This window comes from Balaenoptera musculus, chromosome 5 (assembly GCF_009873245.2).
Source record: "Balaenoptera musculus isolate JJ_BM4_2016_0621 chromosome 5, mBalMus1.pri.v3, whole genome shotgun sequence".
NCBI lineage: Eukaryota > Metazoa > Chordata > Mammalia > Artiodactyla > Balaenopteridae > Balaenoptera > Balaenoptera musculus.
The window spans coordinates 76,478,226-76,504,118 of record NC_045789.1 but is presented as its reverse complement, the minus strand read 5'-3'; the positions used below and the strand labels follow the sequence as shown (position 1 = coordinate 76,504,118).

At 36.7% G+C, this 25,893-nt stretch overlaps 1 protein-coding gene across 6 annotated transcripts in view; it reads left to right on the top strand.

Annotated features, from left to right (window-relative positions):
• The window catches only part of KLHL5 (kelch like family member 5), an 87,334-nt gene extending 63,786 nt beyond the window's left edge, over nt 1-23,548 (top strand). For 4 of the 6 annotated variants that reach the window (XM_036853977.1, XM_036853981.1, XM_036853980.1 and 1 more), the window contains exons 7-11: nt 5,338-5,562; nt 9,469-9,631; nt 15,415-15,627; nt 17,156-17,327; nt 22,261-23,546. In XM_036853977.1, coding sequence (XP_036709872.1) covers nt 5,338-5,562; nt 9,469-9,631; nt 15,415-15,627; nt 17,156-17,327; nt 22,261-22,317 — 830 coding nt within the window. In that variant the 3' untranslated portion in view covers nt 22,318-23,546. Of the gene's footprint in view, nt 1-5,337; nt 5,563-9,468; nt 9,632-15,414; nt 15,628-17,155; nt 17,328-21,189; nt 21,343-22,260 lie in introns of those variants that run through there. The other 2 variants (XM_036853976.1, XM_036853975.1) reach the window with 2 other exon arrangements.
• Nucleotides 23,549-25,893: the final 2,345 nt, after the last annotated feature.

Below are 25,893 nucleotides of genomic sequence, written 5' to 3'. Positions count from 1 at the left end.
AAATTCAGGTTGAGAGACAGTCTGCAAAATAACTTGTCTGAAGTATTCCAAAATGTCAACATCACGAAATACAAACAGATTTAGGAATTGTCTCAGATTACAAGAGACTAAAGAGACATGACAGCTATTATAATACATCATCTTGGATTTTCTTTTGCTATGAAGGACATAATTGGGACAAATGACGAAATCCGAATAAGCTCTGTAGATTAGATTAACAGCATTGTATAAATGTTAATTTCCAAATTTTGATGATTGTATTGTGGTTTTGTAAGAGGATTTCTTACAAAAGAAGAAAGATACACTGAAATATTTACGGGTACAGAGGCATCTTTTGTGCAACTTACTCTGAAACAGTTCAGAAAAAAATTCATACATACATAAAACCTATATACATGCATACATATATACATACATAGAAAGCAAATGTAAAACATAAGTATGTGCGAAATCTGGGTCAAGAGTATCTGGAAATTCTTTGTACTCTTCTTGCAGCGTTGTTACTCATAGTAACAATAATAGCAACAGACACTATACACAGTGCCTACTCAGTGCCAGGTATTGTGCCAAGAGGTTTCTGTGTATTATTTCTCAATATACATTGATCTCCTCTTCCTCTGAATTCCTAGTACTAATAATCTGCTATCCCTTGACAAAACCTCTGACTTCTGGCTACCTCTCTGATCTCAGCTCATTCTACTTCTCCCCTCCATCCTTCTGTTTCAGCTGCATTGGCCTCCCTGTTCATCTAACATGCTAATCGGTCCCCCATGTCAGGAGTGTTGCATTAGCTGTTTCCTCTCACTAGGATGCTCTGCGCCCTGATATCACAATGTCCAGCAGAAATTCTTCACTCAGATCTCCTCTCAAACACCAGTTTACCAAAGAGGACTTCCATGACCATTCAGTAGCAACCTCTTGCCCATCACTTTCTAATCTTGCTTATCACTTTCTCCTTAGTCGGCTTCATGTTTCTTCATGGCACCTCTTACATTTGTTTATGGTCTACCTCTTTCCCCCAAATAAGCTCCAGGAAAGCAAGGATTTTTTTTGTTCACTAATATATTTACAGAACAGTGCCTCGTACATAGACGGCATCAGTAAGTATTGGTCAAATGAAGGAAGATTGTTCTCTGCCATCTCTTGTATTACTTGTATGACTAAAGCACTTGATGCAGTGATCACATCTAAAGGTTTCTCTTCTATGTGACATCTCAAAAGAATATAAAAATATGAGCTCTAATTGAAAATTTTGCATTGTTATTTAACTTTTAGGTTCACGGAAACAGATACAGCTATGAATATAGCTATTATCACACATAGCATGTACCATAGTACTATGTACGTATGGATACTTAAGTTCTAAATATAGGCTTGATGACTGAATGTTACAGAGATACATAAAGTAAGATAACTGATTGGAGTTATAGTTTAAGTATTTGAACATTTTTGGAGAGCTCCACTGTCCAGATAATCGATCTGCAAATACTTATTAAGTATCCACTATGTGCCTGGAACTGGTGCTTGGCTTTGTAGTCATTACTAGCACTTCCACTTCCCCTCTATCTTTCCCTCTCTTTTTCAAGGCTTTAACTGTTATCTCTGTATTAATTATAGTCTCGCACTTTGATGTTTTAAAATTTATTTTATTGAAGTAGGTTGATTTACAATGTTGTCTTAATTTCTGCTGTACAGCAGAGTGATTCAGTTATATATATACATCCTTTTTCATATTCTTTTCCATGATGGTTTATCACAGGATATTGAATATAGTTCCCTGTGCTATAGTAGGACCTTGTTTTTATCCATTCTATACATAATAGTTTGCATCTGCTAATCCCAAACTCCCAATCCATCCCTCCCCCACCTGCCCTCCCCCTTGGCAACCGCAGGTCTGTTCTCTACATCTGTGAGTCTGTTTCTGTTTCATAGATAAGTCCATTTGTGTCATATTTTAGATTCCACATATAAGTATTACACTTTGATTTTATTCTCATATTTCCAACTGGTATAAAATATCTGTTTGATGTTTGGCTTTCACCTTAAGCTTCATGTATCCAAGTCTTCTCTGACCATGTCTCCCAGACTTGAGAACTTGGGATCATAGTTCAGTGCTCTCCAGTGGACATCAACTCTAGCTCATTTAAGCAAATATGGAATTTATTGGAAGGCTGTTGAGAAACGGGTAGGACTACACCCACTGTCCCTGCTTCTTTATAATTCCTGCTTTAGACTTTAAATTCCGGTGCAGGCATCCATTTGACTAGCTTTAGGTGAGTCCTGGCCCTAAAATTCCAAGGACAAAGAGAATATCTGTCTTCTCAGGTTTCTGGAAGATAGGCTCCTCCCTCCCATCAAGGTCATACATACAGTGGAAAATTCCCCAAGCATGGGAAGGAAACTCAGATACTAAGTAGCCAAGTAAACAATACATATCTCCTCTCTCCCTCTCTTTCTCTCTCTCAAATTTCAACTCTGACAGTCACCAAGTGACTTCTTTCAAATGACTCTTATTCTTCCAAATTTCCACTGCTGTCTTGCTAATTCCAGTTAGCCTTCTATCAGCCCACAAATTTTTATCATGTTTATTTTGTGGGAATAGCATTCATTATATTTTTAATAGATGCCAGGCATTATGCTAAGCACTTGACCTACATTATTTCATTTCATCTTCCTAGCAACTCTCAAAGCTGAATGTTATTATTGCCCTCTTTTACAGAGGAGGTTACTGAGACTTAGAGAAGTTAACTAACTTTCCTAGGATCACACAGCTAATTAGTGATGGGATCAGGATTCAAACAGGCATTTTGACTGCTTAACTCTCATGTTAACTCTTCTGTTAACATGCCATTACTCTGCTCAAAAACTCCAGCAATCTTTATTTCTTACTAATAAGTTATAAATTCCTCTTTCTAGGTTTCAAGAGTTTCTGTTATCTGACCTTTGCTACTTGACCAACTTTATTTCTAAGTCTTTCTTAATCATCAAATACTCTGAGGTTCTATCCTATTCAAGCTATCTTCCCAGGCCTTAATTTACCTTAATCCCAGCGTCTTCATAATGAAGAGCAATTTGCATCAGTTGGATGCGAGTCTGATTATTGGGTTCTTGGTCCCTTCATATATCTGATTAGTATAGACTCCAGCAAATAAGCCAGTAATGGTTCTAAATAGCCACTAAAAAAATGTCAGAATGTATTTGTGCTTACTTTTTTTAAAGGTTAATCCTTCAGTATAAATTAGGGAAGTTCTAAGCTTTTACATAGGATTTTGCAATTACTAAGATTTTGTTATTTTGAGATATATTTTTTAAGATATATGTTTTAGACTGTATTTTAAAATCTTATGTTTTTAAGAATTATGTTTGATATTAGCAAAAGAATTTTTATTTACTAGTTCATAAGACTATGATACTGCTTAGTGAACTAGATCTAAAAGGAATAACTTAAAATTCAGATTAAAAATCTTCTTTAAATTCATTAGTGAAGAGAGATGATTAGCAATGCCTTTTTGTTTGTTTGTTTTGTTTTGAATGGGAATTATTTATTTATTTGTTTATTTATGGCTGTCTTGGGTCTTCGTTTCTGTGCGAGGGCTTTCTCTAGTTGCAGCAAGTGGGGGCCACTCTTCATCGCGGTGTGCGGGCCTCTCACTATCGCGGCCTCTCTTGTTGCGGAGCACAGGCTTCAGACGCGCAGGCTCAGTAATTGTGGCTCACGGGCCTAGTTGCTCTGTGGCATGTGGGATCTTCCCAGACCAGGGCTCGAACCCATGTCCCCTGCATTGGCAGGCAGATTCTCAACCACTGCGCCACCAGGGAAGCCCTAGCAATGCCTTTTTATTTGAGGAAGGAAGAAGTTTTTAAGGTCAAGTTTAGAGTGATGATTCAAGTATACTATTACATAAAATAATCTGAGTGTATGAGTAAAATCTCATTATAGCTAAAAATTACAAAGAATATTATTCAAATTCAAAAATATTTTTGAACAGCTACTGTATACAGTGGAGTCTATTATATGCCACTGAGAATGCAAAGATGGAAAGAGACTTGGTATTTATTGCAAATAACTTAAAATTTTTGTAAAGTAAATAAAAAATAATAAAACCCAAATATATAAGAAAGATATATTTTATATATATGCATATATATACACACACACATATATATAAACCTTCAAAGGTTTCTTGCCATATATGTATATGGCAAAACTGTTTCTAAATTTTAGGAGGTATCAATAGCATCTGTGCTCTGGTGACCTAATTGTAGCAAATACTTTAGAATAAATGTTTGTCTTGATTGTAATTTTGTAAGAATAGCACTGATAGCATGTTGTATTAGAGGCTTAGAAGAGAGAAATAAAGTAGATACTAATTGAACTCTTCATACCTGGGGGTTGGGTGTTTGTTTGTTTTAGAGGAGTGGGTCTTTTTTTTTCTTAATTCCACTATTCTTACCTCATAAAGAGAACAAAAGAGTTCCTTGGCTCTTCTAATTCTTAAAAAAATGTAGACACTGTCCAGCAGTTATTCCCTAAACTTTCCACTCTCATAGCTCCCAAAGCACTTGATGCACACTTATGCTCTTGTCCTTCCTGGTTGCAGTATAGTGTGTATCCTCTCCCTCCTCCTATGAAAGCCCCTCCCCTGTGCCCTGATACTGCCCTTTCCTGCCTCTTCAGGAACCTCCCACCATTATGAGGATCCCTTCATCTCCTGTCTTTTCAGCTTCCTTCCCCACAACTAGATCCTTCCCATTGACTCAAGTTTTTCCACTTTTAAAAGCAAAACAAAACGAAACCTCCCTCAACCCACTGAGTAATTCTTATCTCTCTCTTCCTTTTTGTAGCCAAACTTCTTAGAGGAATCGTCTATGCTCACTGTCTCCATTTCGTCACCTCCCAATCATGTCTCAACTGCTCAAACAAGGGACCCTGCCTAAAGTCTTCAGTGACCTCCATGCAGCTAAATCCAGTCATACTTTTTAGTCTTCCTCTTACTTGATACTCTCAGCAGCTATACACTTTTTTACTTTGGCTTCCACGGTGCTAAACTACCCTGCTTTCCTCCCACTTCTGGCTGTTGCTACTCAGCCCCCTTTGACAGATAATCCTGTCTCATTTGACCTCTTAGTACCAGAGCCAGGTGTACTCTGGTACTAGAGAATAGTAGGAGATGAGGACAGAGATACAAGCAAGGATGAGCTCATGCAGGGGCTTATTGTAATATATTAAATGTATTACTGTCACTGCTAATAATATACTTTTATATGTCTAATTTCATAAAACACTCAAGCATGGTGAGCTTTTTATTTGCCTAACTTCTGTCTATCACTATTAAGGAGCAACAAGCATTGAAAAGTATGATCTCCGTACAAATATGTGGACTCCTGTAGCCAATATGAATGGGAGGAGGCTGCAGTTCGGCGTTGCGGTGCTAGATGACAAACTGTATGTGGTTGGAGGAAGAGATGGACTGAAGACTTTGAATACTGTAGAATGCTACAACCCCAAAACAAAAACTTGGAGTGTGATGCCTCCTATGTCTACACATAGGCATGGCCTTGGTAAGCATAACTGCAGATTCGTTCATAAGGTCATACCCTAGGCTTGCACGGCATTTTCACATTCTTTACCAGGCAGAAGAGCAGTGTGGCAGCTGCTGGGCCAACAGCAGTCACCAAGCGTTCCTGCACATGCTCCCTGTCACCTGAGAAGCAGAAACAGAGAAAACAAGCCTGTACATAAACGTATATTGTGCAACCAGCACAAGTGAAAACGTGAATGTTTAAGAATTGTGGTGTACCACGATGGACTGACAAGCCACCTTTTGACATGTGGGTTCTATGTTGACAATTAGTGTTATCTAACCTAATGGAAATGCATACTTATTTAAAATCCTTTAGCATTATTGTTTTTCATCTATATCCCTTAGTTTTTAAGCAGAAATGAGTACAACACAGAAAAATTTTGAGGTGGCACAGAGAATGTAATGATAGAGGCTTTTTATTCTTTAATTGAATAATTCACTGAGCAGATATTGATTAGTGTGTACTATATGCCATGCTCTGTGTTCTGTAGGTATACAAAGATGAGGAAGATGAGGCTTGCAATGTATGTGTATCATCCCGATTTTGCTGCATAACAAGCCACTTCAAAACTTGGAGGCTTAAACCAAGAACCATTTATTTAGCTCATGGATCTGTGTATCAGCTGGGCAGTTCTTCTGGTCTGGACTGTCTTAGAAGATTTCTGCTGGGTTTTCTCATGAATCTAGGTTGGGCAGGCAGGCTGGTTGGCTGGTTGATCTAGAATGGCCTCACTCACGTGTGTACTGGTAGACAGGCTGTCAGCCTGGGCAGCAGAGGCAACTGGGCCATATGACGCTAATCATTCAGGCTAGCCCAGGCTTCTGCACATGGTGGCAGTCACAGGGTTTCAAAAGCAGGAAGAGAAGGCAGGCTCCAATGCACAAACACTTTTCAAGCTTCTGCTTGCCTCATGTTTGCTAACATCCCATTGGCCAAAACAAGTCACATGGCCAAGCCCAGATTCAAAGGATAGAGAAATAGACTCCTCCTCTTGATGGGAGGACCTACAAGAATCACATTGAAAATAAGCATGTATTCTGGGAAAGGAAGAATATGTGACCATGTCGTCAATTTATCACAATTTGGAAAATGTTTAAAATAGTTGCAATAAAGAATTTGATAGGTTATCATAAAAGATGAATTAAAAGATGAATGAGTAAGCAGTGAAAGGATAGTTGAGTTTGGATAGCATAGGTTTCTACTATACTCAATTTATTAATACTGAGCACCACAGTAGAGATTGCCCAAATGGTCAATGAAAAATATCTAGGCATGAAGATTGGTATGGTAGTGGGTACAGCAAAAAATCAAAGAGACAAGGGATTCTACTAGTTGCATTTAGGTTTCAATGAAAGATGATCATAAATTTCAAGTTAGGTAAGTGAGTAAAACCAGACAATTGGGGCTAAGGTACTGAGAGAAGAGCTTAAAATTAACTATATGAAATTTAACAAAGAAAACCATAACACCTTACTCTTGAGTCCATAAAATCAACTATTACATAGGCACAGAACGGGAAGATATATCTTAAAAGCAACATGAACAGGACTTACAAATTTGTGTTGACCATAAAATCCAGGGTCAAAAGTATGATTCAACTGCAAACTTTCCCCTACTATGGGGAAAAGAAAATCAGTTCTAACTTAAGGTAAATCTTACAGATATAGTATTACATAGAATGAGAATGCCCATGATCCAGCTGTGTCTTGTGCAGATGAGATTGTGCATGGAATACTATCATTAGTTCTAGGTACCATACAAAAGACTTTATTGAACTGCAGCAAGTTCAGAGGAGAATGATCATATCACTCAAAGTGCCTTCTTTAAGCCTTTATTTCCATTTTTGTGTCATTCAGAACAGCTTTGTTGTAACTAATTTACCTTATAATAAATAATGTTTTAAATTTGAACTTATAAAAGAAATCTTTACTTAAGTAAATTTTAAATTACTTAATTACACTCACACACACATATATATAATTGAATATGTATTATATATAATTGGAGATAGATAGATTAGATAGATAAGTAGATCTCCTATAGCCAGTACTGGCAGGACACAAATGAGTGGAATGATATGTTGGTTTTGGTCATACATGAATGGTGACTATTTATGTCATGTGGCCATGATTTCACAAAAGTAAATGTCTTCGTATCACAATATTTGTGTTTTGGCCTTCAAGTGATACATATTTATATCTCACCTGACTATGGTCATGTCATACCTCTTCTCAAAACCCTCTGCTGGCTTTCCATCTCATTTAGAATAAAATCCAAAGTCCTTACAATAATCCCGACCACCATGTGATTTGACTCCACCCTTCCTCTCATCTCCTACGCTCTCCCCCTTACTCACCCTCCACAGCCAACTGGACTCCTTGCTGTATGTACCACAGACACACTAAGCATGCCTCAGGGCCTTTGTACATACTGTTCTCTTTATCTCACCTTCTTCTCCCCCAGATACCTTCATGTCTGGTTTCCTAACTTCATTCACATTTTTGTTCAAATGTCACTTTATCTGAGAGGTCTCCCTTGATCCTCTCTACTCTTTTACTTTGCTCCTTTTTTAATCTTTAAAAAAATTTTTTTTAAGATATAATTATTTATTTTATTTTATTTTTTTTGGCTGTTGGGTCTTTGTTGCTGCACGAGGGCTCTCTCTAGTTGTGGCAAGCGGGGGCTACTCTTGGTTGCGGTGAGTGGGCTTCTCATTACGGTGGCTTCTCCTGCTGCGGAGCACGGGCTCTAGGTGCGCAGGCTTCAGTAGTTGCAGCACACGGGCTCAGTAGTTGTGGCACGCAGGCTCTAGAGCGCAGGCTCAGTAGTTGTGGCTCACGGGCTTAGTTGCTCCTCGGCATGTGGGATCTTCCCAGACCAGGGATCAAACCCGTGTCCCCTGAATTGGCAGGCGGATTCTTATCCCCTGCGCCACCAGGTAAGTCCTGCTACTTTTTTTTCTTATTAGCACTTATCAATGCCTGAAATATACTTTGTATCTGTTTCCTAACTAAAATATTAGGTCGGGGCTTCCCTGGTGGTGCAGTGGTTAAGAATCCGCCTGCCGATGCAGGGCACACGGGTTCGAGCCCTGGCCCAGGAAGAACCCACATGCCACGGAGCAGCTAGGCCTATGCGCCACAACTGCTGAGCCTGTGCTCTGGAGCCCGCGAGCCAGAGCTGCTGAAGCCCGCATGCCTGGAGCCTGTGCTCCACAGCAAGAGAGGCCACCACAGTGAGAGGCCCGCGCACTGCAACGAGGAGTGGCCCCCGCTCTCCGCAACTAGAGAAAGCCTGCGTGCAGCAACGAAGACCCAATGCAGCCATAAATAAATAAATAAATGATTAAAATAAAATAAAATAAAATACTAGGTCCATCAGGGCAGAGCCCTTATCTATTATGTTCTACTAAGTGCCTGACACTTAGTAGAAACTCAATAGCTATTTGTTGAATAAATGAACAAATGAAATTTGGCTTGGTTCCCTCACGATGAAACACACCAATAGATTGTGGTATCAGATCTACAGCAAAATCTCATGAATTTGAATTAAAGGGAGAGAAGAATAAAATTGCTGTTTTCTAACATATTGTAAATCCAGATTATTGAAAAATGTTTTAAATATGGCAGTGTGTGCATCTTGTATTTTTTTAAAATACCTTTCCCCTGTTGGACCTCAAAATACTGCCTCTAAAACTTGTAAGGGCTACAGTACTATTGCTTCCCCTCACCCACCCACCTATCTACCAAGAAGAGCTATGAGGAAGCCAGATATCTTTATCATAAATTTTTGCCTAGTTAAATTTGCATGTTAAAGGTTCATTGTACTTACATTTCAGTTAAAAGATTTTTAAGTCATTGCTTCTTTCCTGTCTCCTTGTAGGTGTGGCTGTATTGGAAGGTCCTATGTATGCAGTAGGAGGGCATGATGGTTGGAGCTATCTGAATACAGTGGAAAGATGGGACCCTCAGGCTCGCCAGTGGAATTTTGTTGCCACTATGTCCACTCCCAGAAGCACAGTAGGTGTGGCAGTACTAAGTGGAAAGTAAGGAAATACTTAAGGTTCCACTTAAAACACAATAAATTAAATGTATTAAGCTATATCTTGTCCAACTTAAAGATATATAGAAATCATGAGAGAAATACTCTGAGTGATGTAAACAAACTTTTTAAATAGTCTCTTTTTATAATAGCCCTAAATATAAATGGCTCAACATTGTTAGTCTTTTATTCTAATGTGCAGATATTATAAATTTCTAGTTATCATTTTGAGTGAATAAATTTTATATGAATATTCAATGTAGTCAAAATCTGGTGGTTCATATAGCTTTAAAAGTATATGGTCTTTTAAAAGTTGTATGGTCTCTCTCATGTTTCCCTAAATAATTCTTTCCATTTCTTCTACTGATTTTTCCTTACTTTCACTTCCTTATCTTGGTAAACTGCTGAAAACTAGAATGCATTTAGAAAGAGGTGCTTTCTTGCTTCTTATCTGCTCTAAATAGAGTAAACAGATTTGGATAGAGCCACCACTCAAATACTAAATACATAGTATCTTTTTCAGGCCTTTCTTCCATAAAATGAAGCCCTTATGGTTATTAAATAAAAGTTGTTTGTTGCATACCTTTACTCACTTAAAATGTTTTATCATCATTTCCAGGAAGAGGAAAGAACCAAGGTTAAAATATAGAGACTTAAAATTATTTGTTGGATTGTTACTGATTATCAAAAAAATGAGAAAATGTTAGTAATATTTTTATATTTTATGACCTAAGGTCTTGTTTCCTCAGGACCTGTTAGTTGCGTCCTTTTTTTGGTTAATTTTTAGCACGATTACAAGTAATAAGATACAGAAATAGAAACCCATTTTTTAAATATATCTGATCTCAATACACCTCCCCTCATTTGTTTTAGCTGAAGAAATAACTTCAAATTTTATCACTACATTTCTTTCCTAGTTCTTTGGGAGAAGAGTCAGCCACCAAAGAGTATAGAAAGTGAAAAAAAAGAAATTACTATTTCTGGCTAGAAATATTTATTTCTAATAGAAGACATAAGAATAAATGCCTTCTCTAAAACCTGATTTCCAGACCTACAGTATCCTGGACTTCTAGGCATAGAAGTATCTTACTTTCCTACCTTTTCTTTCTCTCTAATGAGAAATAAATATTTCTGTATTTAACCTACCTGAAGCACAATTTATTGAGTATAATTCTGAGAGTACCTAATAATATCAGAAGCTAAGGACTTCTTATCTACTAAATAGTAAGACAGTTGATTTTGAAAGTATCGTATATCTACGTTGTGATTTTAACTGGTCTACTGGGGTAGACTGGTCACTTTGTCCCTAACCTTAACTCTCTCCCTTTCATTCTTCATTTTAGAGACTCACCTAATGTTCTGCCTAAAACACAAATAGGACCATGTCACTTTCCTACTTAAAACCTTTCAGTAGCTTATCTGACCAAGCCTCCTTTATGATCTTGCCTCTGTCCACCTCTCTAGCCTCTTCTCTCTCCTCTACCCATGCATAATACACTCCAGCAAAACTAATCTATTTGTGAAAAATACATTTTGTTTCACACTCCTATTATCTTTTAACTGACACCATCTTTCTTAGAATATTGTTTCCCCCACTTTCCTTCCTGGCAAACTCAGCATCCTTGAAACTTGCTTAAAAATCACCTCCAGGAAACCTCCAGTCCCCACTCTTATCTCTTCATTCCCCCCTGCACTGATTGTCCATTCCATCCTCAGCAATTTTACTGTATATAATTTGTATATAATTGTATTGCAGCATGTACCACTCTATTATTGTAGTTATTGACTGGTCCATCTCCTATAGCAGATCATGGTCTCGAATGACCTGATCTGACTTCTTGTTTCTTACACCTAGTACAGTATCCAGCACATAAATCTGAAGTGTGCAACCTTAGTGAAGAATATCCTGGTAACAATTATATGCAGTAGTGCTTTAATCACCCCAAGAAGAGGATGTGTTAATCCATCAACCACCATTTTTCTAAGCTTGCACTACAATAAAGTAGCAATGTTTTAAAATATTTTGTTAGTTTCCATTTTGGGGTACAAATCCAGAACCTGGAAAAAATAGAAATTATGTTTTTAATATTTTAAATATGCAGTTGATTGAAAAAATTAATTATGTATCTTCTCTCTACCAGTCCTTTGTGATTTAAAACAAATCATTTCTCTGTGCCTCAATTTTTTTAATTTATAAAATGAAAAGCCCAGTTAAATACTGTTTTTGTTATTTTAAATTATTTTACAATGCTTCCTGATGCAAAATATAGTTCGTTTCTTTAGGGAAGAACTGTTTTGATGTTTTATGAGTTACACTGTGTATCTTAAAATTTTGAAAGTGTTAAAATTTTTATTTCTGCCATGTTTGACAGAAAGAAGCTTTGTCTAAACTTCCAGTTGCTCAGGCTACTTTTAAGCCATTGGCTGGCAAATACTTTTGGCAACAGAATCTTTCTTTCAAGTGAAATCTTACAAAAACCTCAATACTTAAGGCAAATGGAGGTTCAAGTTTATAATAAGCTTATTTTAAATTTATTATAAGTTTGAGTTTATAATATTTACTTACTGTAAAAATCAATGTAGAAGAATAAGTCTGTTTTAAAGAACACAGATTATTTCTGTTTTGTTTTGGTTGTCCAGTATGAAGAAAATCCTGATTCACAGATAAGAAGCTGAAATTGGTAATAGTTATTTTAACTACTAGAGCAATTTAATTGGAATCACAGGAAATTCTTCAGTTAAATTGCTCAAGTAGTTTGAAAGTAGTAGACATTTTTTTTCTCAGCTGAATCTCAAACAGTATCTACCAACCACTTGTATTCTTGATCATAATTTTAGAAGTCAGGTGAGACCTAAATCTTATTTTTAAATATGTAGTACAATACTATTGCAATTTGACATAATATTTCTCTTTTTATTGTAATAGATATTGTCATGGGGAAGAAAGTGAGTTCTGAATCTTGCATGATGTTTAATTGAGCCAGGTGATATTTTTGAAAATTAAAACTACTTTTTAATCTTTAATTTTAAATGAACCTTTTTGGGGGCCCCCTAACATTCTCCACAGAGTCCTGGTCTTAGAATACAGTTTGAAAACCATTGTGTGAGATATGATTCTTCAGAAAGTGTTACAATACATTTTAGCCCTTAATATTATCTCAGTATGAATGTTGTTTATACATTTAACATCTCCTAAAATACCGTTTTCTAAAAGAATGCAAATAGAGACAGAATTTATTTTTCCCCTTTAACACTTATACCATGTTTACCATGTGCCAGGCAATATTCAAAGTACTTTAAATTTGATCACCAATAATCCTGTGAGGCAGGGCTTCTAGATTTTATGGATGATGAAGTTCAGGCAGACAGATATTAAATAACTTGTCCACAGTCACAGCTAGTAAGTGATAAGTGGTAGAACCAGGATTCAAACCCAGAGAGTCTGGCTCCAGAGTTCATGCTCTAAATCACTGTACTACACCACTTTTCACAAGGAAGACCCATGAATTCACTGTGAAGAGGGTAGGGTGTTGGCAGCCTATGATACTATATGTGCGTGTGTACATACATTTTTAGTTATTGACATTACCTAGTTGTTGATTCCTTCTAATATTCTATGATCCATATTTAGGTAATTATTCTTCCAAGTATTAGTTAAAGATGAGGACAGCTTAATATTAAGAACAGTAGCACAAAAAAATAGTTTTTAACAGATAAAATTTTTAACAGATTAAAGTTTCAAATAAATTTCAAATTCCATACTATTAATATATTTTAAGTTTAGAACAAGACACTGCTACAAACATGTTTTGCTGTTTAAGATATGGTCGTCTTATTATTTAAGAACCAGTTTGAGTGGCATAGGTACTTTAAATTATGAATTAAAATTATGAAACCTGTCTTTAAAATATGTATATTTACCCAAATATAAATACTTAGAGTTTTAATGGGCAGAAATTTGATATAGTTCAAATATTATTTCTCAAGAATTAAAAATAGCTAAATATTAACTAAGGCATCCATAAATTCAAAATGTGTGAGCTTTTGAACAAGCAGTGAACTGAAGTTATTATTATTTTTTTTAAATGATAGAAAAAATATCTACAAAGAGCTTCCTAAGTGAATAGTAAGAAGATTTTGTGCTTAATAAAGAATATTCAAATGTTTAAATATTTAAAATATTTTATATATATTTTAAGTTCAGAGTAAAAAGACTTTTAAATTAATGCAGTATATTGATTGATAATAAATTGGTTTACTAGGCAATGTTTAGGACGTTAACATACCAATAAATATAAATATGGTATGTTAACGTCCTAAACATTGCCTAGTAAATCAATATACTTGAATCTATAGTTTTTTTTTATTTTTATTTTTTTTAAATGAGGTCTGCCTGTAGGTACATATGGTTTGTCTGTCTTCTTTTTATTTTATTTTTTTTAAAGGAACTTCTTTATTTATTTATTATTATTATTTTTTTTGGCTGTGTTGGGTCTTCGTTTCTGTGCGAGGGCTTTCTCTAGTTGCGGTAAGCGGGGTCCACTCTTCATCACGGTGCGCGGGCCTCTCACTATCGCGGCCTCTCTTGTTGCGGAGCACAGGCTCCAGACGCGCAGGCTCAGTAGTTGTGGCTCATGGGCCTAGTTGCTCCGCGGCATGTGGGATCTTCCCAGACCAGGGCTCGAACCCGTGTCCCCTGCATTGGCGGGCAGATTCTCAACCACTGCGCCACCAGGGAAGCCCTGAATCTATAGTTTTATTCTCATATTTCACTGTTACAAGTACATACCAGATGACTCTTGACTGTCCAACTGCTCATTAATATAACTATTGTCCTGGTTCTGCTTCTTCCTGGGTGACCATGTACAAGTCTCTTATTAATCTCCATGAATCCCAGTTTCTTCACCTGTGCAACAGGGATACAAATGGTTTGTCATAGCATCATTATAATGATTAAATTAATACATGTAAAGTGCCTCACCTGTGGTAGGTGCTCAGAGAAGGTTAGTTTCTTTCATTTATCACCAAGTCCTATCTTAGCTATTTAAGAAATGTCATGATATATTTATACACAATATTTTATCTATTTTAAGACATACTTTAACATCTCTAAAATTGTGTTGCATTTTACACTCAATGGTAACTTGTCAAACAGATGGCAGCTGTGAAAATGTTGTCATTGTTTTTATGTGAGTTTATGTTTTCTTTTTTATGTATGTACAGAATAATATATGATATATACATGTGCCATTTAATTGGTAGCACATCTTTCTTTTTTTAATAAATTTATTTATTTATTTATTTTTGGCTGAATTGGGTTTCCGTTGCTGTGCGCGGGCTTTCTCTAGTTGCGGCTAGTGGGGGCTACTCTTTGTTGCTACTGTTTGTTGCGGTGCTCGGACTTCTCATTGCAGTGGTTTCTCTTGTTGTGGAGCACGGGCTCTAGGCGCGTGGGCTTCAGTAGTTGTGGCACACGGGCTCAGTAGCTCTGGCTCGTGGGCTCTAGAGCACAGGCTCAGTAGTTGTGGCACACGGGCTTAGTTGCTCCGCGGCATGTGGGATCTTCCTGGAAGGGATCGAACCCATGTCCCCTGCATTGGCAGGCAGATTCTTAACCACTGCACCACCAGGGAAGTCCCATCTTCTTTCTTAATGGTACATAAATTGACAGTATTTCTTATCGTTGATGGCACCTTGAATTCAATGAAATACCATAAGAATAACCTCTGTCTTATGCATAATAATAGCACCATCTCTTATTTATCATCCCATTTGTTGTTTTTACAGACTTTATGCAGTTGGTGGTCGTGATGGCAGTTCTTGTCTCAAGTCAGTAGAATGCTTTGACCCTCATACTAATAAATGGACACTCTGTGCACAAATGTCAAAAAGGAGAGGGGGAGTAGGAGTCACTACCTGGAATGGATTGCTGTACGCCATCGGAGGCCACGACGCACCTGCATCCAACTTGACTTCCAGACTCTCAGACTGTGTGGAGAGGTAATTTCCTGTGAAGGAAAACTAGGAATAAAAAATCAAACCTAAGCCTCTGACACTTCCACACGAATTGATAACTCTTTATTGAGCATTCACCATGTGCAAGGCAGTTCCTTAGGAGCTCTGTAAACACTGGGTGGTCTGCTCAGGCCATCTCTCAGTCTGTCACCAAGAGCCTACTCAGTCTTCTCTCAATCTGACCTTAGAATTGATTATACAGTTTATTAATTGAATCATATGACAAACATTTATTGTGTACCTATTTTGTACTGGACATTGTACCTAATAAGAAAAGGGGTTTGACAAATTTCACAGAGAGTTAATTACGGGCTGGAGGCCAAATAAGAAGCAAAAAGGAGAGGGACATTCCTGACATATTTTGATATAGAATGAAGTAGTATGAAATACTAAAAGAAAATAAAGGGCTAGTAAGGCTTGAAAGCTTGAACAAGTCATCCTTGTTCGAAACTCAAATATGGGCCTAGGTAAAGAGCCCGACGTCAGTGGAAGCTCTGGACAGTGGCTTAGGCTCCCATCTGCTATGGTCAGTGGAATGGGGAGAATTGAAGGGCTTTAGGAGGTAGAGTCAATAGGAGTGTGTATGAACACTCCAAACCAGGAAGGAATATATTTCATTCAGAAAACTGGAAGGCGGCCACTGTCATTGGAGAACAAAGAATGACGGAGAGAGTGGCAGGAAAGGAGTGGGGGGACATTGGGGCAGATCATACAGAGTCTTGAGGCCTTATTAAAAACTTTGGATTTTAAAGATCAATGGGAAGTTAGTGAATGTGTGTGTATATTATTCAATAAATTATAAATGACTAGAAGAAGAATAAAAAGTGAAATGAAGGTTTGTTGATGACAACAAGTGCTTTCTATGAAATAATAAGCAGAGTTGGTTGGTGTTTTTTGAGAGAGCATGATAGTTACACCTGCATTTCACCTGTATTGGGGAGAAAATAATTCAGACTATGCTTGTTACATGTTATAATCCAGGAAAGGGATATAGGAGTCTTTATATACTTTGCCCCACAAATTACAGGCCCACTACAGGACTGCACCCAGTGAAAAATTGTTCGTTGATACAAGAAGTATTGGAAGCAGTATAAGTGATCTTAGCATGATGTATCTGCTCTTAGATAGACAATTTGGGGCAGTTCTAATTAACGTACTTCATGAAAGGAACAAGCTCCAAAAATGGACAGTTAGCAATGATTGAGGCTGTAAGTCACCTTACATAGAGCTTCATGAATTGATTACCTCAAATTTTCAGTAGGCAACCTGAAACCTTAAAGCAGTTTTCAACATTTACATTAGCTCTTTTGACTTGTTTAAGTGTTATGCATCTGCAAAATAACTCTATTATGTTGTAAGTTAAAAGTTTTCAGGAAAATATTGATATTTTTCTCTAAAATATGTTCAAATGTATTTTATATAGCAGATAAGATACAAGATTAAAGGACGAAACTATTTTTATGTAAAATATCGTGAGAACAGTATCAGCTCCAGTTCTAAAATTTTCTTTCAGATATGATCCCAAAACGGATATGTGGACTGCAGTGGCATCTATGAGCATCAGCAGAGATGCCGTGGGAGTCTGTTTACTTGGTGATAAGTTATATGCTGTCGGAGGGTATGATGGACAGACTTACCTTAATACAGTGGAGGCTTACGATCCCCAGACAAATGAGTGGACCCAGGTATGGCATTTCATTTTTCATTTTTACACTTACTCTGTTTTTATTACAAACAATTGTTTTGGTAAAACAGATCCTCTCAATTATGTCCAATATCAAAATATATAGCATAAACATGATAAAGTCATCTTTTAACTAAATACAAGAAAACAGAGGGAATATTTAATTTTATAGTATAGTTAAAATCCAAAATTACCTTTAAAGTATAAGTTAGTACTCAGAGAAATTCTTATTAGTTGGTTATTATTATTATTATTAGCTGCCACCATTTACTTGCTGAGAATTGGTGAGATGTCCTAGCATTGATAGAGCTGATAGGACCACAAGAGGGCTGTAATAAAGGGAGGGAGATTGTGGAAAATTAAAAACAAAGATAGTAGTCAGGAACAAATGAACCACTTACCCATACATGAGCAATAATTTTTAAATACTCAAGCCACAGATATTTGGGAGCAGATCAAATGTCTGGTTATAACCTAGTAAAGATGGCAATCCTAAATTACATTAACAAGTAAGAAACCTGACCTGACAAACTTAACAGAAAAAATTCCCTCTTTGTCTATTTCTGAGAGGGCCTAGCGCTTCTAAGAATGATCTTTTGAGATCTTTGTTTCCATCATCACCCAGAACAGAACCAGGAATTTTCTGCCTCTGGCATCCAATTCAGTATATGGTACATAAAAGGCACTCAAATGTTTAATTGAGCCAAGGTTTTCCTACATACAAGGAGCAGTGGTAAGTACTGTCAAGAAAACAATACTTATGAGAATCCCTGCTGTCACAGAGCTTAACTACTTAGGTAGGTGAGATCTGCTCATGTAAAGGGAGGAGCCACAGTGTGGAGCAGTTGGTATGAAGTGTCCCATGGTATAGGCAGTGAGTGGCCTAGGAAATCAGGGAGAAGAGAGAAAATGGCTGTTGAGAGGGCTTCAGTAAGGAAGAAGTGGGATTTAATCTAAGCCTTAATGAATTGATCCAATTCAAAAAGATAGAAGGAAGGGGCTTCCCTGGTGGTCCAATGGTTAAGACTCCTTGTTTCCACTGCAGGGGGCGAGGGTTCGCTGCCTAGTCAGGGAACTAAGATCCCACATGCCACGCAGCGTGGCCAAAAAATAAAAGGTAGGAGGAAAAAGGAAATTGTGTGAGAAAACATGAAAGAAATGTCACTAAAGCAGAAATATGCAGGCTCTGTTGAGGAAGTGTGGCGGGTTATAAGGCTCCATGCTTGAGAAGAGTAGGAGTTCTTATTGGAGAGGAAGGTTGGGGTCAGGATGGAGGTCTGCAATGGTCAACCTAAAAAGTTTGGTAATGAGAATCCAGTGGAGACTTTTAACCAAGAGAGCAATGCAGTAATAGAAAGTCCACATGTCAGCAGCTGGGGACAGGGTAAGTTGGGTTAGGGGCAGGGGAAGTGAAACCTGGGTGAAAGGAAAACATTTATAAAGTTACTTCAGTTATAAGGCTTGAGGTGTTAAATATACAGATGGATTCAAGAGATATTACCAAGTCCTGTTTATTTTTAATTCATACACTTACTAGGTTGTATAGAGAGGTGCAGTTTCTGAAGGAAACAGCAAAAGAATGATCAGAGAGTGTCTTAGTAGGTAATGAAATAGAGCATTAAAAGAAAGGTGGGGAGCGGGGGGCTTCCCTGGCAGTCCAGTGGTTAAGATTCTGCGCTCCCAATGCAGGGAGCACAGGTTCAATCCCTGGTGGAGGAACTAAGATCACACATGCTGCATAGCGCAGCCAAAGAAAATAAATAAAATGTTTAAAAAAAAAAAGGAGAGGGCTTCCCTGGTGGCGCAGTGGTTGAGAGTCTGCCTGCTAATGCAGAGGATGCGGGTTCGAGCCCTGGTCTGGGAAGATCCCACATGCCACGGAGTGGCTGGGCCCGTGAGCCACAACTACTGAGCCTGCGCGTCTGGAGCCTGTGCCCCGCAACGGGAGGGGCCGCGATAGTGAAAGGCCCGCGCACCGCGATGAAGAGCGGTCCCTGCACCGCGATGAAGAGTGGCCCCCGCTTGCCGCAACTGGAGAAAGCCCTCGCACGAACCGAAGACCCAACACAGCCAAAAAAAATAAATAAATAAATAAATAAAGTAGCTATTAAAAAAAAAAAAAAAAAGCCAAATTATTAGGAAGTTTTAAAAAAAAAAAAAGGAGAGGGGAATTTCAACAGCATAAGGAAGAATGAAGAAGATTTGTCATTCATGAAGTTGTCAGGACCTTTGAGAATATGATAGAAGCAGAAGCCACCACACAGTGTAAAAAGTAAAGAGAAGAGTAAAAAGTAAATGTGGGAGCTAGAGGGGCATACAATTTTAAAATAATGATGATGATAGAAAGTTAATACTTACTGAGCCATTTTATGTACCCGACTCTGGTCTAAGTACTTTACATTAAAGAATCTTCCCAACAACCCTATAAGGAAAGTACTATTATTTCCTCACTATGTTGGATGAAGAAGTCTGAGACAGAGAGGTTAAATAGCTGACCCAACGTCACACAGCAGATAAATGGTGGAGTTAGAATTTGAGCCTAGGATCTTTTTCACAATAGAGATGAAGACAAGAGAGTTGAACGGGATTCCAGATACTAGAAGGAGAAAGCAAAATTGAAGGGCACTTTTCTGAAAGAAGGACAGAAACAGAATTGAGAGCAAAGGCAGGTCCTCCTTAGACTGGAGGAAAGATCTTATCCTCCAAAGCTGGAAGGAAAAATGAGAATATCAGTGTAGAAAGATACAAAGTGTTTTTAAGTGAAGAGAAGGATAGAAAAAGAGACTTAGATTGTATGACCTTGATCTTGTTTCTTAAGTAAGTGAGATCACTTGGTGAAGGTGAGAAGGCATAATGTGAGAGCTTGAGTTAGAGCTACGGGATTTCATAGAAATTATGAGATTACCTACCATCAGCCTCCTACCATGGCAGAAGTAATTGTGAATGATAACCAAGGAATCCAAGAAGAGATAGAAGAATCTCTTTTCCTGAGATGTATTTTATTAAGCCCTTGGGCCAGTTATAAGGAAACCTATTAGCCAGTATTTCAGACTTGCTGTTACAGATAATTAATACCTTATGCTGAATCACCCTGTATCAAAATTAATAATCTGTGACCACATAGCTCTTTGGTTTACATGCCATCTCCATTACTTTTTAAAAAATCCTTTTTATTGAAGTACAGTCAATGTACAATATTATGTTACAGGTATACAGTATAGTGATTCACGATTTTAAAGGTTATGCTCCATTTATAGATATTATAAAATATTGACTATATTCCCTGTGTTGTACAATATATCTTTGTAGCTTGTTTTACACATAATAGTTTGTACCTCTTAATCCCCTAGCCCTATTTTTCCCCTCCCCCTTCCCTCTCCCCACTGGTAACCAATAATTTGTTCTCTGTATCTGTGAGTCTGTTTCTTTTTTGTTATATTTGCTAGTTTGTTGTATTTTTTAGATTCTACATATAAGTGATTTTAAAGCTCCTAAATGTGAATTTACAACTATAGTATCTGAAAAATAAATGTTTTCCATTCAATGTTTCTACAAATGGACAAGAGGACATTTATTTGTACAGGGAATGAAATGTGATTACAAAGTCTTAAGCCACCACCCACCCCACTACCAGCCTTGACCCAAAGCAGGAGGTGACTGCATTGTATTTAATAAATTCTCTAAGCTAAACTTTCTAGCTGGTTGCCGTGACAGCATCAGCTATTCACAATGTAGAGACTTAGTGTCTTGAGTGTTTTGAGAAAAGCTGCTAATTACAGACATTTTGATTTAAATGACGTAGAGGTTACTTCTAGAATACTGTAAGTAGATATGGTTTTTAAATAGGTTATTTGTTCAAAAAGATATAACAGTGATCAAAACAACTGATTCAGATGGAGAACAACCAAGAATTCTCTTACAATTGAAGTCAGATGTATTCTTAAAATCCACTCATTTGTCTGAGGAGGAGGAGTCAAAATGACTAGAAAGTCACTTTGATATCATGTATTTGACAAAAATACTTTATGACATACACCACATACGTAAGTACAAAACAAACTTTCTTATTACTTTATATTAGTCACCCCTTCCCAAATGCTAATGTCTTAATTCTGTTAGCTCAAATGCATAGATTCTTACTGGGCTCCAAGTAATCCTTCTTTTAAAACTATCCTTGTCCACACTTACCTCCGCTATGAATTGCCCAGTGTCAAGAGTACTTTAAAAAAAAAAAAAGACAAGAAGTGAAAGATTTAAGAATTGTTCCTAATGCATAAGTCAAGATTATACTTTTCCCGTAGTACCTCATACTTCTATCTCACTGTCATGGAGTTTATTCACCAGGTTTGTTTCCACTCCTAAGGAGTTCAATCGGTGGTATTTATTATTTATTCACTCTGGTAAAAAGCAGTAGAATGGGTTTAGACTCTTCAGCCACGCTGAGAAGGTCATCAGTGAATGTGAAGTTAGTGGTTCCTCTGGAGTCGGCAGACCCAGGACATGTGGTATATTCTGTGTACTCTCTCTGAGATAGCACTTCCGCTGCATGGCCTCTCAGGATAATACTTGGTATTTTCTCCATATTAGTCACAAAGTTACTCTAAGTGTTCAGCATTTCCTCACATCCATATTGTGCATCATGTTGGCCAAAATAGTGTTTCATGTAGAACAATTCCTGTGCTATCTTTAAAAATCACCTTTAAAGAGAAGTAAATACTACATAATTATGTTATATACCCAAAACAATTTAGTCTATGAAGCTTTGGCATCAGGAGGAAGAGCCTTGTTTAAGACCTGGGCCAGCTTAGGGTTCGGGCAGCAGCTCTTTGCCAACAAGTATGAACTATTTCAATATTTCACCGACTGGTGTGGTATTATCAACGTTTTTACCCACAAACCCAACATGTGTCTTTTTTTTTTTTTTTTTTTTTTAGGTTGCTCCACTGTGCCTAGGAAGAGCTGGGGCTTGCGTTGTGACTGTAAAGTTATAACAGTGCTTTGTTTTCTAAATGAAGATGTTCTCTTCCTTTATGAATTTAGTATAATTGTTCTACTATCAATGGATATGTTTTTAGTAAATTTGCAAGGCCACATTCCGGGGCACGAAGTGCCTGGTCTCTAAGGGAAGATGTTAAAACAAGGAAGAACCAGGATTAAATACTTTTATTTCTTAGCAAATCAAAACTGCAGCTGGTGGATGGTGAACGTATGTTCCTGATATAAAATATGAGGACAAATGCACTGCTCCTGACACAACCCAGTGTTAACCAGGAATTTCATTTCTTTTAATAATCAAGCACATTTTGCTCATATTATCCACATTTCTTTTATTACAGTGCAAATACCCCAGATAAAACTTCTAATGTTTTGATTTGTAACTTTATCATACATGAATTATGGTAATTCTTATTCTTTTACTTAACCACAACCACTGTTTTAATGATATTACTAAAGACTATGCATTTAGTTGTTTTCAGAAATAGCTGCATTATATATGCTTCGCTTGTGGATATATTTCTAAAATCGGCTTAGTCCAATGAATAAAGAAAAATATTAAAGAGTTAGAACAACAAAGACCAAATAAAAACTTGATATGACCTTTGGGATCTATTTAAATATTCATTCCATCTAGATTAACCAAGAACTCCACGTTATGATATTCTTAAATTAGAATTGAAACATGGTGTTTTGCATTAAATTTAAGATATGCAAATTTTGTGGAGAAAATAAATGTTATATACCCTCTAATGTTCTTTCACCTAATTAGCATTTAATTGTGTGAATTTGCTTTCTTTTATATTGTTAAAAATGTTTTGATTTTGTCTCTTTATATTGACAGAACTGTTTGGATATTCTTACGTTCTCAGATCTCTGTTTGCCTCCCCTGCCTTGTTTGCTAATTTTTGCCGGAGTTAGTTAATCCTTTGTGCTTCTTTGTAATCAAACAGTTTGGGGGGAATGGGCTTATTGAATGTTTGAAAAATAAGTTTAAAGTGTTTATTACCCAAAGTTTTGTACATTTGTACACTCTTAATTACACATGTGAATGTTAATATTCTCAGTGAATTATTTATTGTTTGCAAAAATGCACTGGGCAGTAACATTTTATGATAAATCCTTTAAGGTATAAGTCATTAACTTATATCTTAATGTAAAATGAGTATAAACTAAATTCCCACCTTTTAAAAGTCCATATTTTGGTTAATGTGTTTTTACATTTTATATCAGGGTAGACTTTATTTTAGTTGCTTCCTTTAAAAATTAAAAGAAACTTTTTTTTTTTTTAGCTGATTTTGAATGCTCATGAAATGTTTCTACACAGGAAACCAAGAAACTTAGTACGTCTATTCACAAAACAAATTCCATGGGCATTTTACTGGTGTGGCCACTAAGAAAATAGCAGTGATAGTGACAAGTACATTAATATTTCATATATTCATTATAGTGTGGCTATGAATTCAGTTACTTTCCTGACAAGGAGGGATCAGTGGTAGAGTATATTTATGTATTTAGGGTAAGGGAGAGAGGAAGAGGAAAAGCTATAAGAAACAAAGCAAAAATTTCAAAAGCAGAAATGTGTCAGTACATCATCCCTTCTTGTGGAGGCTTAGACCTGTGATTTTGGACTTGTGATCATTTCTCATCTCCACTCATTATCCACTCTCTTGTCCCCTTGCCCGCAATGAAGTCAGACTCATCTTAAAGTAAAGGAACTAATTCATTTCTCTGAGGATCTTCCTTTCCTTTATGGGATTCATAGAACAGTCCCTTTGATTTTTTATCCCACTGAAGGGGGCCTCTCTAATGCAGTTTTGTCATCAATAGGCTCTGCTCTTCTGGGTACTAGTGAAGAAAACTATTTCTTTTCTAGTGACAGAGCATTCACCAAAGCATTCATTCTTCTAGTCTGGGATCTTATAAATCTAGAGGAAAATATGGCCCTTCCTTGTGTGCATCATCTAACATTGCTGCCTTGACTTTTACTGTTAGCTTCTGCACTGAGATGTCTAGCTGCTCTTAATTTTAACCCCAATTAATGACCACCTTATGAAAAATAATAATATTTCTTATAATTATTGAATGCTTATTATGAACTAGGAACCAAGTTTTTGCATGTATTAATGCACTTAATCTTCACAGAAACCTTATGAGGTATGTTCTGTTATTATTCTCCTTTTTACAGATGAGGAACCTGGGTCAGGAAGAGTTTAACCCCAAGATTCTATATAGCAAATAAGTGGCAGAGCAGGGATTCAAACACAGGCAGTGGCTCAGGAGTCCATTCTGTCATCACTCCTGTTTCTAGGTAGAAAAAGAAGTTTCCTTTTATGTGAGAAATCATTTACTTTAACAAAAAGAAAAGTGAAGAAGGCTTATGCTTTTTAGAAGTGAAATTTATCAGTCACACTCTTATCAGAAGATTTTTGTTTCTTACTATTGGGAAATTTTGTTTAAATCTCTTATGGAATTTTATATACATTTTGCTTTAGAAGAGTAAATGTAAGAAAACATACATTTCAGGTTTTATAAATATTAGATAAATTGCATGGTATTTTGGATGGCTGAACCATAAACAAATTTATTCATCAAAAATAAGCTTTATTGCCAACAAAATAGGTAACCTAGATGAAATGTACAAATTTCTAGGAACACACAAATCACCAAAACTGACTCAAGAAGAAATAAAAAATCTAAACACATCTATAACAAGTAAAGAGATTGAATCAATAATCAAAAACCCCTCAACAAAGAAAGTACAGAACCAGAATTTAGTAGAAATCGCTGGTGAAGTCTACCAAACATTAAAAGAAGAATTAACACGAATTCTTCTTAAACTCTTACAAAAAAATAGATTAGGAGTTAACACTTCCTAATTCCTTCTGTAAGACCAGCATTACCTTGATACCTAAGCCAGACAAAGATTATATACCATGACAAACTAAGATTTATTGCAAGAATATGGGGATGGTTCAACATATAAAAATCAATCAATGCGGTATACCACATAATAAAATGCAGAGAACTCAGCTAGAAGAAACTAGAACAGTGACATGAAAATAAAGCTCTTTGTTATTTAAAAAGAAAAATAGAATGAAGGGAACATAAACAACATTAGAATCTCAATTGATAAGAAAAAGCATTTGACAAAAATCAGTACCCTTTCATGGCATTCAGCAAACTAGGAAGAGAATGGAATTTCCTCAGCCTGTTAAAAGGCATTCATGAAAAACCCACAGCTAACAGCATACTAAATGGTGAAAGATTGAAAGGTTTCCCTCTAAGATCGGGAAAATGTTCACTCCCACCACTGTTAGTCAACATTGTACCAGAAGTTCTAGCCAGAGCAATTAGGCAAGAAAATAAATAAATAAATAAAAGGAATCCCAATTAGAAAGGAAAAAGTAAGACTCTCCATTTGCAGCTGACATGATCCTGTATGTTAAAAATCCTAAAGAATACACACACAAACTATTAGAGCTAAAAAAACAAATTCATTAATGTTGCAGGATACAAGATCAACACACAATTGTTAGTTGATTCCTATACACAGGCCCAAAAAAAGAAAA